The following is an 18,023-nucleotide window of genomic DNA, read 5'->3' on the forward strand; positions in this document are numbered from 1 at the left end:
AATCTGATTGCGCACAAATTGATTATGGAGAACTAGTTGAGGATGGTGTATCAAGCTGTTCAATAATGCAGATTATTTAAAGCACACATTTCGTTTAACTCAATCATGCCCAAGTCCCCCAGACTAATCCCACATGACATGCATCATGTTGTTTACAAATGCATAATATGCACAGCTTCAAATATGTAGTGACACACTTATTGTGTACATTTTCCCATATTTTGTCACATTGTTTGTGCTGCATTGTTGCTACACAGTTGCACTGTAGATGTTCCTGTAAGATAAAATGACTTCATTGTCCTCTTATCCACTGTGAAGGGTTCTTCATTTGCATACAATGGCCATTCCATATGCAAATATACACTGCTACACAAGGGCTGAGAATTGAGCATAGAAAGTCGAGGGGTTCAGAGTTACAGTAGTTCTCAAACCTCAGAACACCTGGACTGCAGTTTTACCACCAATTTTAGGTGTACAGGGACTTTAAGTGTGGATTTTCAGCTGTGTAAAACTAAAAGTATCTCTAAGAAAATCTAGTTATTGCAGGAAAAGAGATTATACAAATCAGCAGGGGTTGAACGCTTTAGGAATTTATTACATATATTTTAGGTGTGCATTTTGGAAATATTTAAGTCCCTCGCACATGCATGCCACTCTAACTCTTGCAGTCTTCATCCTGTATTATTCAGATTTGAGATGAATGGGAAGTTAAACACTATTTCTTTACTATTTGATTGGATGATAGGCCACAGTTTGTTCTGTTGAATGTGTTGCGTTTTGGTTTCAGAACAATACTTGCTATAAATAAGAAGTTACTGCTTTTACCAACCAGACATACACAATACTTCCCCTTCCACACATAAACCACAATGACGGTGACTAACAACTATATAATTATAGAAAAAGACTCAACTTATCACCACATGACACATAACTCATAGGGAACAACAAACACATCACCAGTCAGTGAAAATAATGTAGCAAACCTTACAAAACGTAAAACACTAAACACTGAGGCAGTAATTTGCATAATTAATTAATTTGCATGATTAATTCTTTCTTTTTGGAGGGTATGGCACAGTGTTTAAAATTACATTTAAAATGGCACGCCATGTCAAATAGGTTTCCGACTCCTGCGATACACACTGAGAGGTTCTGTCTCTGCAATATTAGCAGTCATTTGTCATCAGTAATGAGCCACTTTTCATATTTTTCACAATATGCAGCTCAGTGACAATTGTGTAACAGACAGTTTACAACTGTTAGAGAGTCCCTTTGGCACATTAAGCCCAGTTCTCTGGTCTTACCTTCTTGAGTCTGAGGATTCCCTCCTGAGTCTGAGCATCAGGGACAATCTCAAAGACATCCCTCTCGTCTCCACCTATGATGTTGTAAGTTGATTTAGCATTTTCCCCGATGTCTCTGTCATTCGCTTTTACTCTTCCTCCAGGCTTCCCAATGCCAAGATCCTCAGGAATATTGAACTCATAAGAGCCTTTAGAGATGAGGTACAAGAAGAAGATCTGGTCTATCAGGTGACAAATAGCACTCAGAGAAACAATAAAACAACTAAAATGCTAGACAAAAACATTTCTTTTATATATGTATATAGTATGCAGTAGATACTACCATTCAATAGTTTGGGGTCGGTGAGGTTTTGAAACGTGTTGAAATAAGTTTCTTGCACTCACCATGACTGCATTTATTTTGATAAAAAAATATAGAAAAAATGGTAATGTTTTTAAATATTACAATATAAATTTTTTTTTTCTATTTTAATTAGTGTCGTCAAATCGATTAATCACAATTTGCTCAGCATCAGCCTTATTCTAGTCACATTCTTCAGAAATCATTAATCGTGCTGATTTTGGTGCTCAAGAAAAATATTCTTATACTATCAATGTTGAAAACAATTGTGCTGCTTATTATTTTTTCTTTGATGAATGAAGGTTCAAAGAACAGCGATTTTCAGTAACATTTAAAAGTCTTTACTGTCAGTTTTGATAAATCTAAAGCATCCTTGTTGAATAAAAATAGTAAAAAAAATAAATAAAAAAAATCTTACTGACTGCAATATTTTGCACGGTAGTGTAGATATAGTTTATAAAAGATAGTCCTTCTTACCCTTTGCGAACTTTGGTGGGTTATCGTTGATATCGGTTAGAGTGACTGTCACAGTGGTGGTTCCTGACAACCCACCCATGTGACCTCCCATATCTTTTGCTTGTATGACAACAAGATACTCTTCCCTCATCTCACGATCCATCCCTGCCAGAGCCACCCTAATGATTGCTATAACAATCACAATAAATATATTAATTTACATATATAATTAATTGATATTATAAAGAACACTACTATTACAAAAAGCATCAAGAAAATATCTATAAAAAAAAAAAAAAGAATATGCCACATCTTTATACTGAACAGGATCTAGATGAACAAGCCATTGTAGATTCTGAGGTGTGCTGCCTGCCAAATCTGTTAGCTCTTCCCCTGTCCTTGACACCCCGACCAGCTTAGTGTGTGCCATGCATTGCCTGTGCTGCTTTCATTTGGCATTGCAAATTAGCTTGTTTGTTTGCCGAGGACTTGTCCCAGCACCTGGAGTCATTTATATTCCGACTGAATGTGAATTATGCTGTCTGTCTCTTATAATCTTTAATATTGCATGCACTATCATTGACTCAGCCTAAAAAATAAAAAATAAATCCCCAATACGATAACAGGTAATCTACTCAAACAACAGAACCCACAGTATCATAAAATGAAAGCCCTCTGTATTAAATAAAAGGTTGTCTCAGTTTATCATGTTAATAAATCTGAAATCTTCTAGACATATTTTTTTCCCCATTTATTGTAGGTGTTTTGCCATTCATTCACAAAGCTTCATTGGTTGCATATTGAGATTTCTAACATTTAACACTATCCTTTCATCTTTACAGATGTTTCACCCCAATTCACACTGCGATCACAATTTTTACCATTGTGGAGGAGATTCCCACAGCAATTTGCGAGTCTTATGATGTTATGGTGTGTTATGAGCTTAAATCCAGGGAAATCACTATGACTCTGATGAAGTCACTTGGGGAAGTGACAAAATATCGTAAAAAAAAAAAAAAAAAAAAAAAAATGCTATGCAATTTCTGGATGACTGAGAACCTTTATAGACATTTAATTTTGTGTAAAGAAAGAGAAATGCTATAATAAGAAGGACCTACATTAAAGAGATAGCAAATAACATAAGTAAAGAACTAAGGAAACAAAAACATTTTATGGAAAGAAAGGTAAATGGGATAAGTAGGACCAGCTCCAGTTCCATTACACATGAATAATTCACAGAGCGCATGCATTGTCTTCTAGACTTTTCATGCTGCACTTACATGTCTTTGTTTCTTGTTCTATCATGGAGACCAACAGACCACATTAATTTCAGTGAACTAAGGATGTGCATTTTTAGAAGTGAAGTGCTCTGACTGTCGATAGGAATATGGAAATGCACACCGCCCTGAGTGCTGTGTGTGCGCCACGTGTGGTGCAACACTGAATCTGAGGCTCTTACACACACAAACGCACACTGCAATACTCATTCAATTGTCATCCTGATTTATCATTATCTATTCAAATGAATTCCTGATGATCACAGAAGTGAGGCAACGCAAACATTAATTTCCATATGTATTTGAAGGTTTACTTTCCTTTCATTTATTTACATTTTTTTTTTTTTTTTTTGCCAGCCATTAACCAAGTAATGAATTGGTGCATAATGTTTACTTATTTATCAAGTGTGTCTCATTTCCTACGAGGTGTTGGAAGTGTCAAATGGTTTCTGATGGTTGTTTTCCCTTTACCTCTTATTTTTCATTAACATTCATTAAAACATCTGGCTCACTTGAATAAGCCATCTGCATGTGTTCAGTAATCACACAAACCATGCACAAGGCACCTCAATTTGGGCTTTTGCACCTTCTCTCGACCATTTGCATTCTTAGACAAAGCTTACAGTGAGTGATTGAAATGCATGGGGTTATGAACCAAAAGAGGTGTTCTCATAAGAAAAAAAAAAAAAAATATATATATTTAAAGTCTGTTTAAAGACTTAAACAAGTCTTTTAAAGACTTGTTTATTGTCTGTTGTTTTTCCAAATTACGAGCTGTTCATTTCCATCTCATTGCTTATTAATGTAATTTCACCATTATTTAATCATGTTGCTTACAGACACACTGTTAACAAGTCAGCTGAAAATGCAATTAGGGAAAAAACAAAGTCAAGGTTGAAAAGGAAGCAGAATGCAGATGGAATTCAAAGATAGCCCTGTCATTTAAATCAGAAGCTGCAAATTGCTTTGTGCGCTATTACAGAACAAAATCAGCATCTGCATATGTCCTTCAGGTAAAATGATCTTGTTTATTTGGTCTTTCTCTAATATTTCTTTCCTGTCTCCCATAATGATGATCATAATAACAATGATTATAATAATAATAAATGATCTATCACCTAAAACTCGTCTTGGTAAACGGAGGGACCTTCATCTTACGCACGTCCTGAATTGGCCGAGTTAGACGTGTTCCTGGGTCAACATATTAACATATTAACCGTACCCATAAGTTATCCCTAAAATCAGAGGGAAATGATAAGTGGAAAACACTGATGTAGAAGCACCTAATTCTGGTTGGAAGCATAAACTGTAAACTGGTCCCTCAAATCTGATTGGTTGATTGGAATGTTGATCCAGGAACATGTTGTATTTGGTGAAATCAGGTTCTGCTTCATCTTACACCTATTTCCAAGCTATTCATAAGCATAGAAATCATAATAATAATTTTAATGATTCATGACCATCTAGTCATTGTGGGTCGACTTTTTGGATTTAATGTAGCTAACTTACCAGTGGATTGGTCGATGGAGAAATAAGGTTGGCCTTCCAGAATGCTGTATACCAGTTTGGCACTGTTTCCATACACCGGATCATCCGCATCCGTTGCAGTTACTCTCATTACTGATGTACCTGTGAAGCAAAAGAGAAAACAACCACCTTCAATAAACAAAAATAACTTGCAATGAACAAATAAATCAATTGTTTCCATTTACCGCACCGCTGTGTCCATGCTCTGAACTTGTTTTCTTTGAGAACAAATATTTTATTCTCACCCTACCAATGTTTCAATAATACCTCCGGCCATGGTATAAGAGCTTCTCTGGAATAAACTCATAAAAGTGTGTTTTGTTGTTCAGATGTGCAAAAGCGCTAGCTCGTGCTGTGAGACTTCCACGATGAAAAAACATCACAGCTTCAAGCCTTAAGATCAAAACGAAAGAAAGTCAGACAAACAAAAAATCCAAGCTGCTCTCCTAACCTCCTCTTCATTAACCCATGGCTTGGATGAATTGAGAAGAAAGAGGAAAACTAAGAAGCACAAAAGAGAAAGGCACACAAAAGAGAGTGCGAGAGAAACTGAGACGCTAATGCTAAACAGCTCACTGACAGTGCAGATGGTGTGGTAATTGTTTGTAAAGCATGTTCCACAGCACATTGACAGCTTGGTAAGCATCTGACCAGCAAGCGTGCCTGTGCTACAACTACAGGTATCTGGAGCTGTCGGAAGCAGCAGGAAAAACGTCCACTGTGAGTACTGCCATGTGCACGGCTTGATTCAGACCTAAGTAAAGGTGTATCTCCACGTCTCCCTGGAGCAACACAAGTGAAGCCCTTATGTATTTACTCCAGTGAGGAATATGGTGTACTGCAACTTCTCTTTGAGAGAAAACAGAAAAAAAAAAAGAAAAAAAAAAGCAAATGTGAAAAAAAAAAACAACTAACTAGTGATTAAATGATTGGTGTGGACCAATAAGGATTTTTTGATGGCAGATGCAGATATCTTAGAGAGCAGAGTGGCTGATGGTGGATATATCACATCACACTATTTAATTTAAAGATTGTAAATACCACGTGGTGCAAATGAGTTTTATATTCATTTCACCTAATACTTACTAAATTAGAAGCCATTTAAAAATTAATCAATATGAAAAAAAAAGATTTTAACTTCCATCGGCTAGAGGGAGCAGCTACATCTCGTCCTTTGCCAGTAGGACTGCGACGTGCACACACAGGACAGGAGCACTGCTCAACACCTAGGTGTGATGAATCTCACTAATTTTTAGGAGCATCTCTGCTCAACACCTAGGTATGATGAATATCACTGAGCCTGGGCGGAAGCTGAGCGAAATAAATCGCAAGCCGAGTCTGACGGTACAATTTGGGGCCAGCTGGACTGGTTGGGAAGCATTTTAGGCTTCCACAAAACCGGGCCAGGGGCCAGGGGACCACAGACGTACCCGTGGTGGGGTAGCGAGGTGGAGGACAGGGAACCAGCTTGAGAGGCACGAAGGCGGCCCAAAGCGGGATCTGAGTGTGCAATGCGGATGTTAAGTGGCAGGGGATGCGAGAAAGGGCGGATTACCGGGTCCTCAAACCGCACCCAGCTGCCGGCTGGCGAATAAGAGGGGGCTGAAGGGTGCAAGGCTTTGCAGGGTCACAGACCACCAGACTAACCATCTTGGGGCCCAGGAACAGAGAAATTGCTCTTTCTTTGAGTATGTGGGTACCACTGGCTCCGCTTTTCTGGGATCCAGCGGCAGAACAGACACACACATAAAACAAAAAACTTCACCCGGCCCTCCACCGGGTGAAGGGAGTGGATCAGTGACCATCTCCTAAGAGCATTCCTCCATCCCTGGGTGGCCCGCTCAGTAACGCTTTCGCTGTCGCTTGCCACCTGGCTTGGCAGCACCTCTGCAGGCGGGTGCCCTCGGCGACGAGCAAGCGGAGGATCTGCCGTCGGCGGGCGGGTGGAGGCAGCAGCAGGCCGCTGGGGTGCCAGATGGCCTCTGTCTACTTCTGGGCAGCAGATGACTGCTGGGCAAAGTTCTCTACCGCATCGCCGAATAACCCAACCTGTGAAATGGGAGAGTCCAGGAATCGAACCTTGTCCGCTTCTCTCATGTCAGCCAGGTTGAGCCAGAGATGGCGCTCTTGTACCACAAGGGTGGACATCGCCAGACTGATTGCGCTAACTTCAACCTTAGTACCCCGGAGGGCAAGGTCGGTTGCAGTCCGGAGCTCACCCATGAGCTCACGGTCTGGGCTACCCTTGTGCATGTTCATGAGTGCCTGGGCCTGGTGGACCTGAAGCAACGCCATGGCATGCAGTGAGGAAGCGGCTTGCCCACAGGCTTTGTAAGCCTTGCCCGTCAGAACAGACAAAAACTTACAGGCCTTATAGGGGAGATGAGGATCCCCCTTCCCTGAGGTAGCGGTCGCTGCATCACAACAGACCGCTCCACTGGAGGGATCGCCTCGTAACCCTTCGCCGCTCCGGCATCGAGGGTAGTGATGGGGGAGGAGCTACTCAGGCGATTTCTGGCAGAGAAAGGTGCCGTCCATGCATTTGTCAACTCCTCATGCACTTCAGGAAAGAAAGGTACCGGAACGGCGGGCTGAGAACCAGACCGACCCGCTCTGAGAATCCAATCATCCAACCGAGACGTTTCGGGACACGGTGATTCGTTCCACTCGAGCCCTACCGCCTCAGCGGCCTTTTTAAGCATAGCTGCCATCTCTGGATCCGGCTCGGGCAACGCTGGTCTCCCAGAGGGAGGCAGCGCAGCCGAGTCATCATCTCCAGAGGCCAGCTCACCCTCCGATGCTGCGATGGACATCCTGTCCTCTGGAGGGGCCCCGAATGAAACAGCTGGTCGGTCCACTACAGAGGGACCAGCACGCTCATCAGGGAGCTCCACCAGCTGCGGTGCGAAAGAGGAGTGAGGGATCCACGGGGCTTTGCCCGGCGGATTACCCCTCACTGTAATCCTCAGGTCACCCAGCCCAGACAGCACTCCAGGCCTCTCCTGGGAAGGTAGGCCAGAAGAAACACTAGAGCGGGGCCTGGGGATGGAGACTTCACCCTCGCGAACAAAGGCGAGTCTCGACCTCAACACTGAGATGGTCCATCATGAGGGGGACAGAGCCCTACCACACACAGAAACGCACGGATGGAATGGCATCTTGAAAAAGACGCAAACGCACCCGTGTTGCTCTTTTAGAAAATGGGACCCGTCACCAGTGCCGGAACACACAGGGAATGACAGCGGCAACACTTATTTCAGCGAACTGAAACAGTGAAGCACTCACTTTTCCACCCTCAACCAACCGTCAACACACACACAAATAGAAATTTGCTTGCTGTTAAAACAGCAGTTAAGAGCTCAAAGCTCAAACCACAGCTGCACTGCACTGTAGAAACCACCAGCACCGGGAGAGTCTTTCTAGGAGAACACCGATACACTCGCTCGTTGTATACAACAGTACTCTTCAGAGACATCAAAGACGATCGGCTCCGAAGCAAAAAGCAACTAGTGCGTGCATCCACTTCCGTATTTATGCTGCGCCGCGGGGGCGGAGTGTGTGATGCGAATCATGCACGGCTATTACATTGGGTCGTTTCAATAGTACTCGAAGATGACAGGCTCCCTAAGCGTGATCCCATTCAATCGACGTAGACTACGTCGAACGTGAACAGCTGAAAGGGAACAAAAGCTTACGATTCTATGTTTTGTTCATCGTGATAATATTCACAAATGGACACAACATTTATGATATTTTAACGTAAATACAATCGTAGTAGTCAAAAGCTAATCATAGGCTATAAAATAACTACACCACGGTCACATGACTTCACAGCACCATCAGTAAGCTTCCAAGAACTTTCAGTCTTTGTTTAAAAACATTTTCTCTGAAAGGTTGAGTTAGAATAGTTTGCAAGAGCGCAATTATAAACACAAAGAGGCTGTGAAAGCGGACTAGTGAGTAAATTAGTTTACCTGTTCGGCTGATGATGTTTAATGTCCCGACCATATATGTATACATAGATTCCACATTTGAGCGATCAAGACATGTCGATGCGTCCGCCATCTTGGAATGGTTAACAAGATGCTGTTCATCACTGTAATAAATTAAGGAATTTTCATTGAATATGTCACAGCATTGTGCAGCCCATGGCTGTAAAAACCACGAGCGAAAAATTCCAGAAATAAATGGGATATCCTTTCAGTGGTGAGAATGTGCTGGTTTGTGTATTTATAAGTCACTATACAATATCCATATGCAGAATTATTACATTAACGATATACTAAATGCTGTGATGTCCTCTTGTAATGTCAATTGCAGAAAGATATTCATACATGTGAATAACTAGGTTGCAGATGCACAGTCAACTTGCTCTTGTTGGTCACAGACCAGATTTAACCGTTCCAATATGGTGGACAGCTTACATTTAGTAGCTCATATAAACAGACAACGAGACATCCATGTATATATGTCCCCAACAACCTCTGTAATCCCATTTAGCCACTTGTTAGCAACCACCTTTTTTCAATACAAGTAAAATCTTGTAAAAAAAAAAAAAAATGTCACTGAATAAAATGTGACAATATCTTGCTTGTCTTCACCACAGACCTTATTTCAGGCATTTAACCAAAAACCCACTGAAAAAACCCATTGACTTTGGGAAGATGGAACTGTATGTGCTCAAATGCTAAGTCGTTTCCGGGTTTTGGTCAACAAAAATACGTTATCCCTGCAGCACGCTGTATGATATAAATATTTTAATGTTAAGAAAGATAACTGAAATCAACACTAAAATAAATACTTTGTATGCTACACGTGACAAATGCTGCCAGTGGAATGCTGCATGTGTCAGAAAGTTTGTGTTAGACACATTTCTGAGCATTTCTCAATGACTGATGACTGTTACTTACATCCCTGAGTGTGTACAGTATGTATTCGGATGATACAGTACGTGTGAAACATGATCAGGGAAATATGAGCGATTCAACCCACAGGATATCTGTTACTAATGCACTACTTCCTTTCACTTAGCAGGATTGTGACATACTGCACTGTGTTATCAAATGCTTTAATTACATTACCAATGAATATCAGTGTTTGTGTTCTCAGAATTCATGTGTATGTTGATGGCACAATAGTCTCCTTATCTCAATCCCGAACGCTGCTAACAGTATATGATCTTTTTCTCTGTTTGGCCCTGGGGAGGTACTCTATGGCTCCCTTCGCGTAAAACAGCTGATTCATGTTTTGATAAAAGCAATCCTTTTATCTTTATCCAGGACTGGAATATTTCTCTTGTTTCTCAGTGTTTCCTCTCAAAGCTGCCTTAGAGGCAGAGAGATTAATAAAGACATTACTGTTGACTTGTGGAGTGCTGAAAGCTGCCTGATACCGCAGTTGTCACTTCCTCTTGCTACTTTGTACCGGACAGCTGTTAAAAAACTCAAAGTAGGAACATCAAGCACACCATCCGAACAGGTACGTACAGTCTTTAATCTGTTTTACTATTGCAGAGCGGCGGAGGCAGCCCACACTCTGTTTTGCTACGAATGGGAGGCCAACTGAAAACAATGTAATGGAATTTTGTAATGAATGTCTTTACTTTGTAATGCATATAACATGCTGAATGCTGCATTAATAAGTTTAAAGACCTCCTTTTTTTCTATGAAAGAGCAACGGTGTTAACACAGTACAACTAAGGGCCAATATGCTAATTGGCAAAGGTGTCTTTCCAATATCTCTGTAACCCCAGAAAAAAAAAAAAAAAAACACACACATACAGCAAGTTTTTCACAGAATGCTGCGATGCAGCATATAAAATAAGGCCTACAAAAGAGAAGACAACCATTCTAAAAAAAAAACACACACACAAAAAAAAACAGTAGAGTCAGTGAGGCATGAAATAGCTCCTTTCCCCCTCTTGTGCAGAAGTGAAATTTGCCTCTCCTCCTCTGATAAAAAAGAATGAGGGATTAGAGGAGCCTTCCACTGGCTGAGCTCCAAATCAGTACAGATTAGCCTGTCCTTGCAATGTATTGCACCGGAAAGTCCAAGACTCGTGGGTACCGGTCAGTGACACCCTTGGGCAGTGGAAACTTGTGGAAACTTGATTTTGAGATGTTATCTGCATAATCTAAAAAAGATGAGTGAACATGAGCGAGATTCTTTCTTTTAGTACAAAACTTTTTAAGGGTCCCTGACAAACCATACAAAGAGTTGTGATCGCATTGACCCAGTCGGAGATAATACTTAGCTTGATGCAATTCTGCCGTACATTAATCTAAATATTATGACATTTCTTCCATCGCATTTGGGAAATCAAGGATGCTTCATTGCTTTTCCAGCCATGGGAGATGTTTGGGGATCTCAAACAGAACAGCCATAAAAATCGTATTTGTGTCTGGAGAAATGTCAACTGCATGCTTGAAACACTGCACCGGGGCATTGGGCCTAATGAAAAAATAAAGGGAAACTGCTCTTTGTACTTACTGCATACATGGATGTCGTGAAAGAAAATCAATACCAAACCTCCTTATGAAGTGGGCTTTGGGTGGGCGGTGGATAACCACTGATGTGCTGTATTGTCAGCTGTACTATGGCAGAGTTTTGGGAGAGCAGAATCTTCTCTGTTAGATAGGTGTCCATTCATGAACTTCCCTCCCCTGCATGAGTGGGGTTTCATGTATATTCATGAAGTCACTGAGGAATATGGGGGAAGCATCACCCTGAGCAGGCCACCACATGTCCCCGGGCCAGGCCACTTCCAAGCTGTTTACATCTCAGTGCTTTTGCTCCTATATAGCCCTGGGCCATGCTGCGCTTCTCTGTGGTTCTGTCTGCGGTGGCATCATTATACGCTGGCATATCCACAGTAGTTTTAGCGCGATCACACTCTGTGCCAACAGTTACCGAATGGTGTGAATCAATTCGAAGTAGGAAAATTATATTATACTTGTCAGGTCATTTCATTTTATTGAGTGAATGTCTTTAAATGTTGTGGTCTCTACATGATATAGCTCAAAGCACACATACATCACTATCTGGGCTTTAGTTGTTACTGAATATTCAGAATATTATTGCTAAGTAATATTCACTTTTTTGCAGGTGTTTGTCAAAACCAGCACATGGAAATTATTCAAATCACTGTTTATTGGAATTGTTTGACCAATTTTTTTTTTTTATTCTGTCAACATTTACTCATCTTCATGTCATTCCAAACCAATATAAATTTCTTTCTTCTGTGGAACTCAGAATAAGTTATTTTGAACAATGTTTGGAAACAAACATCATTAGAGACCATTGACTTTTTTTTCTAAAAATGTCTTTTTTATATCTTATGGTCTCTCTGAATACTCAATTCTAAATGGCTGGGAGGCGTGCATTAAAACCATTTAAAGGGGCCATGAATTAAGAAAAAAATCTTTCCTTGATCTTAAGCCGGGTGCACACTGTGCAATTTATAATAGTCCTTTGCGATTGTTGCTTGTCAGACTGTACGAACATAATCATCGCTGTAAGCCATGCAACACAGGATCTCAGTTGTCATTAATGTCAGAGTGTACGATAGTCAAGACGCGTTAAAAACGGATGCACTCAAGAAAACTTGTCCTGAGTTTTACATCATTAATCAATGACAGGTTCGGTGATGTGAACTGCATTACACGCGGGATTGAGATGGTGGCTACAAATAAATCTCTAACGTTAATTTTGGTCATGGCACGAAGACAATTTGATGGTCGTCATAGGAGAAGTCACACTGCAGGACTGCGAGTCAAATTTTCTGACACTACCAGGATTTCATCGGAGGTACAATTTGATTGCAACGGTCATTAATCAGCTTTTGGTAAATATATCAAACTAACGATCACTTCAGAATACTTCAGATTTTAGCCTAGGATCAGAGGAATCTTTTAGGATTTGCAAAATTTGTCTCAGACAGCCAAATCATAGCCAATATCGCACAGTGTGCACCCGGCTAAGACATTCTGCTGACTATAAGTAACTTTGCAAATCCATGTCAACTAGCAATCATTAGAGTTTCTGAGAGTAGACATTAGAGTAGACTGTCTGCTTAATATCTGCTAACACTTTATTTTGATGCTCCCCCAACAGACATTCTGACTTTAAGTAACTTTGCAAGTACATGCCTTATTAACTTATTATACTAACCCTAAACCTAACCCTAACCATAACCAAACAGTCTAGTCTACTACAGTCTAAATACTCTAGATAGAGCTAGTTGACATGCAGTGGCAAAGTTACTTTAGTTAGTAGAATGTCTGAAGTGGACTAAATAAAGTGTAAACCTAAAAGGCATTTACTATACATTTAGTTAACCATGAATTATTGGCTTATTTCTGCTTATCTGTCCTTCAAATGTTTGATAAGTTGTAAATAATAGCATGCCCTTAATACATGTTCAGTAAAAGGGATATTTCACCATACAATAAATGTATGGCATTAGAACAACACAAAGGTGAATAAATGATGACTTCATTTTCATTTTATGGTGACCTACCCCTTTAATTATGAATTACTGGTTTGTTAAAGATTAACAAATTCATAGATAATGGCTAATATGTCTTTACTATGTTCAGTTAATCATTTAAAATAAAGTGTTACAGAATAAACAAAGCAAAACAATACAATTTCAATAAAAAGTGTGTATTACTCAGTTGCTCTGAGAAATTTTGCTGGAGAATTTTAGTCATTTTAGAAAGAATCCGTTCATTCGAGAGTTTTATGCCAGAAAACAAAGCAGAATAATACCAGTCTGCTCATCTAGTTAACTAAAAATATTTCAAAGATCTACTGGGATCTGACAAAATTTGGCAGATCCAGTGATAACTTCATCCTCAAACACTTGTTGTGTCAAATTGGTACCTTGTAAACATGACTTTGTTTCCAGGTGGGGGAAAGAAAAAGGAAGCAAAAAAAAAAAAAAAAAAAAACACCACCACCTGTTTGTCTTTACTCCAGGAAATACAGAAAAGTCAGCCAATCAGATTAGAGTTTGCCAGTTTTGTGTGCATCAGACAGTCAGTTAGAGGACCGTTGGAGGTCCATAGGCATGCTGTCTGAGGCAGATACTATCAGTGCAGTGACTGAATGTGATGAAGCTGGCAAGAACCAACGTAGGTCTAAAGAGGATTCTGGTCTTTGACTTGAGCACTCGGAATGCAGTCACACACCAACATCAGGATTCTGGCCAATATCTAGATTCTGATCAATAAACAGAATCATAGACCTTTTAAAAAATTCATTGGCATATGTTTCATGTAGCAATTCCCATATCCACAGAAATTCTTCACAGTTTCTATCATTTCAAAGCAATGTCAGACAAAGAGATCTGGGATAATGAGTGGTTCTATGGCTAAAATGGGCTTGTTTTGGGTGTGCAGCTGAGCTTGGCAGGATCCGTGGCTGGAAAAATGGGTATCCCATCATGGTACCACTCAGCTTCCTGCTGAAAGCTATTTACTCATGTCATCTGCTGAATCTGTGGCATCTGGAATGGGATCACAACGGGAACTTTCAGAAAAAAATGGCTTCAGAATTTGGCACCAAAAAGACTTGTATAACAAGTACAAGGTATAGTACATACTAAAAGGTATAGTACCATATTATGCAATAAAAACTTGCGTTTATAACTACAAATTAATAATATAACATAATAATAATCCTTAAAACCTACATAATTCGCAAAATAATAATGTTGCTATGCATGCTAAAAAATAAATTAAAAAAAATAATCCATTATGGGTGCACAGTGGTGAACAGGTAAAAAATGAATACTATATCACAGAACAACCACAGCAATGCTGCACTGACCAATCAGTATCAAGTACTAATATATACAGTAAAAATATAATATCTATTTCTGAGAGTACAAAATATGCAATACTATTGTTAATTGCATTTGAAAAAAACAATAACAATGTGACTGATATTATTGGTTTCCTTTAATTTTTCTATGTAATGGCCCCCCTGCTAGTGCCACCATCTGTAGAACATGGGGAACCAGTGTTAGTCTGGAGCCCTGTTAATTATTTTTTAATATACAATTTTAAAAGGACACAATTCTTGGAAAAGATTATAAAGAGCCAACGAGTCAGTTTGACTCGTGGAATACAATGTGAATGTTAAAATAACAGACCCATGCCAGCAGCTGGAATGATTGAGTCAAGTTGACCCCTGTGATTGAAATGCATTGGTCAGACATGTATTACCAGTCTTGAAGGCTCTCATCAAGGAGCCATCATTCTCCTCAAATTGCGGCCTAAACCAACTGGCAGGGATAATAGCTCAGGCTTGCTCAGGAACTGTGAATCATGGTACAGGAGACAAGTCAAAATGTCCACTAGAGTCCGCTGAAACATGCAGGACTGAGGCCAATTTACGCTCATAACAGCAATGCTTGTCTCATTGTCGATACAGGTGGACATTTACGACAAAAGCTAAAAGCTATCAGCAGGAGAAGGATATCAAGGTGTGTGCATCGCCGCCTGTCATATGGAAGGGTGTAATTTTAAGGCCGCCACTCATTCCTGCATGATTTACAGCTGGAGGTATAATTGAAAAGGGTGTTTTCTCTGTGTTGTTTATCAAGGGACATGAATGTTGCTGAGAGGCTTAGTCAAGGAGACTATAAATAATAAAATAGTCTCATCTAGCACTCTATCCACCTGATCTGTTCTCCTAACGGCTATTCATTCACATTCACACTCAAAACATTGGATTGTATAAAGGGGAAAATATTGGCACATCTGATTTAGCCAAATCTTGCATTCTGTTTATCGTATGACAGGCTTTGCCAGCTAAAGGAATGACTAGTTGCTTTAAAAAGGCCAGCGAGGAAGACATGAGAGACTCTACTTACGGCTGTCAATGTTTTGAAATCTGATTCCTTCATGGAGAAGAGGCCTCAAGGCTGATGTAGTGTAAGTGACCATCGCTTTGGTGCCACAATAATGGCCTTTGATGAGACAGCAAGACAACCAACACTTAACACAACATGCTACCAGCCTGGGGTAAGTTAATGTGGCAGCAGGGCGGCAAGGGTTGTAAAGTATGTGTTTGTGAAAGGCATTTGAGGCAGAGGAGAAAAAAAAAGACTTGTGTAACATGGATGCTTGAGTGCAGTCCTTGACAAGCTGTTTACAAGAACCACAGGAAAAAAACAATTAAGAGTGTCCTTTGCTTGCTGCTGATGGCTTTGACATATGCAGCCATTTTGAAGTGCCATGTCATTGATTCATTTTAATTAGTTCTTAGGAAATGTGTGGGGGATAGACAAATTGCTACACTTCACATGTTTAATTGTCCCCTAGATAGTCAGAACAAAATTAAACAAGACAGAGTAAGTTATAAGTTACACTGAGAGGGACAATAAGTCAAGAGGACATGGTGAAGGTGGACATTTTTTCTCACATTCCAAGCGCTGTTTGTAAGAACGAGTCAAATAAAAATAAAGTTGATCTAGTTGCATTGAAAATATATAACAAGTAAGACATGAGGCATGTCAGAACGGTGGCATGTGCTGTCAAACCAGAAAAATACCGCCAGAGAAGATCTGCCTCGAGTTCTGCTCTCTTCTGTTTCATTCTCACTTAGAAAAAAAAAGCAAATGACAGAAAGGCAAGTAAACAAGTCACATACTAAAAAATAGCTTCATGAGAAAATATTTATAATCGTCATATGCCTTTATACACTTTAACCACAAAAAAAATAAAAAAATAAAAAAAATCATGAAAACATTTCCAACATTGATAATAATAAGAATTGAGCACCAAATTAGCATATCAGAATGACTTCTGAAGGACCATGTGACACTAAAAACTGAAGTAATGGCTGCTATATCAGCTCTGCAATAAAAAAAAAAAGAATAAATCACATTTTAAAATGTATTAACATAGAAAACACTTTTTTTTTAAATTGTAATAGTATTCCACAATATTGCTGTTTTTGTCACAGGTGATTGCATGAAGGTAGACGAAGATGATGGGGCCTATCTTACACCCGGCGCAATGCAGCGCCAAGCGCGATGCAAGTGTTTTTTGCTAGTTTCAGTCCGACGCAGTTATCATTTTCAAGTCCTGCGTCTAAAGGTGGGTCCACAACGCACGTACATTCTGCTTATTAAACACACAGCACACAAACATGCCAAATATTAAAATGAAAAGGATTACAATGTAAAAGATTATTATTGTGTACATATGGTGGAATCTGGCTTGTCCCGTAGACACTTTTACCTCGCACACGAGCAGTTCCGTTTGCGCTCTGGAGATGCGTTTGGGAGGAAAATCACATTATGAAATAAATGTTTTTCTCCAAAACACATTGGGAACAATTATTTGCCCCCTTTTACTTTTACTTAATACTTTTTGCAACCTCCTTTTTGCAGGATAACAGCTTTGAGTCTTCTCCTATAATGCCTGATGAGTTTGGAGAACACCTGACAAGAGATCAGAGACCATTCCTCCATACAGAATCTCTCCAGATCCTTCAGATTCCCAGATCCATGTTGGCGCTTCTTCTCTTCAGTTCAGCCCACTCATTTTCTATAGGGTTCAGGTCAGGGACTGGGATGACCATTGCAGATGCTTGGTTTTGTGATCAGTGACCCATTTTTGTTTAGATTTTGATGTTTGTTTTTGGATCACTGTCCTGTTGGAAGATCTGAACATGGCCCATTATAAGATTTCTAGCAGAGGTTGTCAGGTTTAGATTTTTTATCTGTTGGTATTTGATCGAATCCATGATGCCATGTATCTGAACAAGATGTCCAGGACCTCTGGCAAAAAAAAAAAATTAGGCCCACAAGCATTAAAGATACAGCAGAGTATTTCATTTTACACATGGGCTACTTTTTTATCCCTGTGAAGCAAACCCATCTTAAGTGTTTGCTGCCAAAAAAGCTATTTTATTTTGTTTCATCTGACCAAAGTATTTAATAAAAGGGGGCAAATAATTGTTCCCAACATGTTTTGGAGAAAAATATTTATTTCATAATGTGATCTTTATATTTATTATGTGATATTTGATATTTAATTGTATTTATTTGGAATGTGGCAATGTCATACTGTAAGCCATGCCATAAATGTGGTCGAAGGGAAT

General features: G+C 39.8%; 1 protein-coding gene across 2 annotated transcripts in view; it reads right to left on the minus strand.

Annotated features, from left to right (window-relative positions):
- Window positions 1-18,023, minus strand: part of cdh8 (cadherin 8) — a 91,378-nt gene that overhangs the window by 19,673 nt on the left and 53,682 nt on the right. The window contains exons 2-5 of one of the 2 annotated variants that reach the window (XM_084109455.1): window positions 8,882-9,003; window positions 4,890-5,009; window positions 2,125-2,292; window positions 1,308-1,495 (exon numbers count right to left, since the gene is read on the minus strand). In XM_084109455.1, the coding sequence (XP_083965581.1) occupies window positions 1,308-1,495; window positions 2,125-2,292; window positions 4,890-5,009; window positions 8,882-8,972 (567 nt within the window). In that variant the 5' untranslated portion in view covers window positions 8,973-9,003. The remainder of the gene's footprint in view (window positions 1-1,307; window positions 1,496-2,124; window positions 2,293-4,889; window positions 5,010-8,881; window positions 9,004-18,023) is intronic. The other variant, XM_084109454.1, reaches the window with a different exon arrangement.

Source organism: Abramis brama (assembly GCF_963993115.1).
Source record: "Abramis brama genome assembly, chromosome: 3".
In the NCBI taxonomy this organism is placed as follows: Eukaryota; Metazoa; Chordata; class Actinopteri; order Cypriniformes; family Leuciscidae; genus Abramis; species Abramis brama.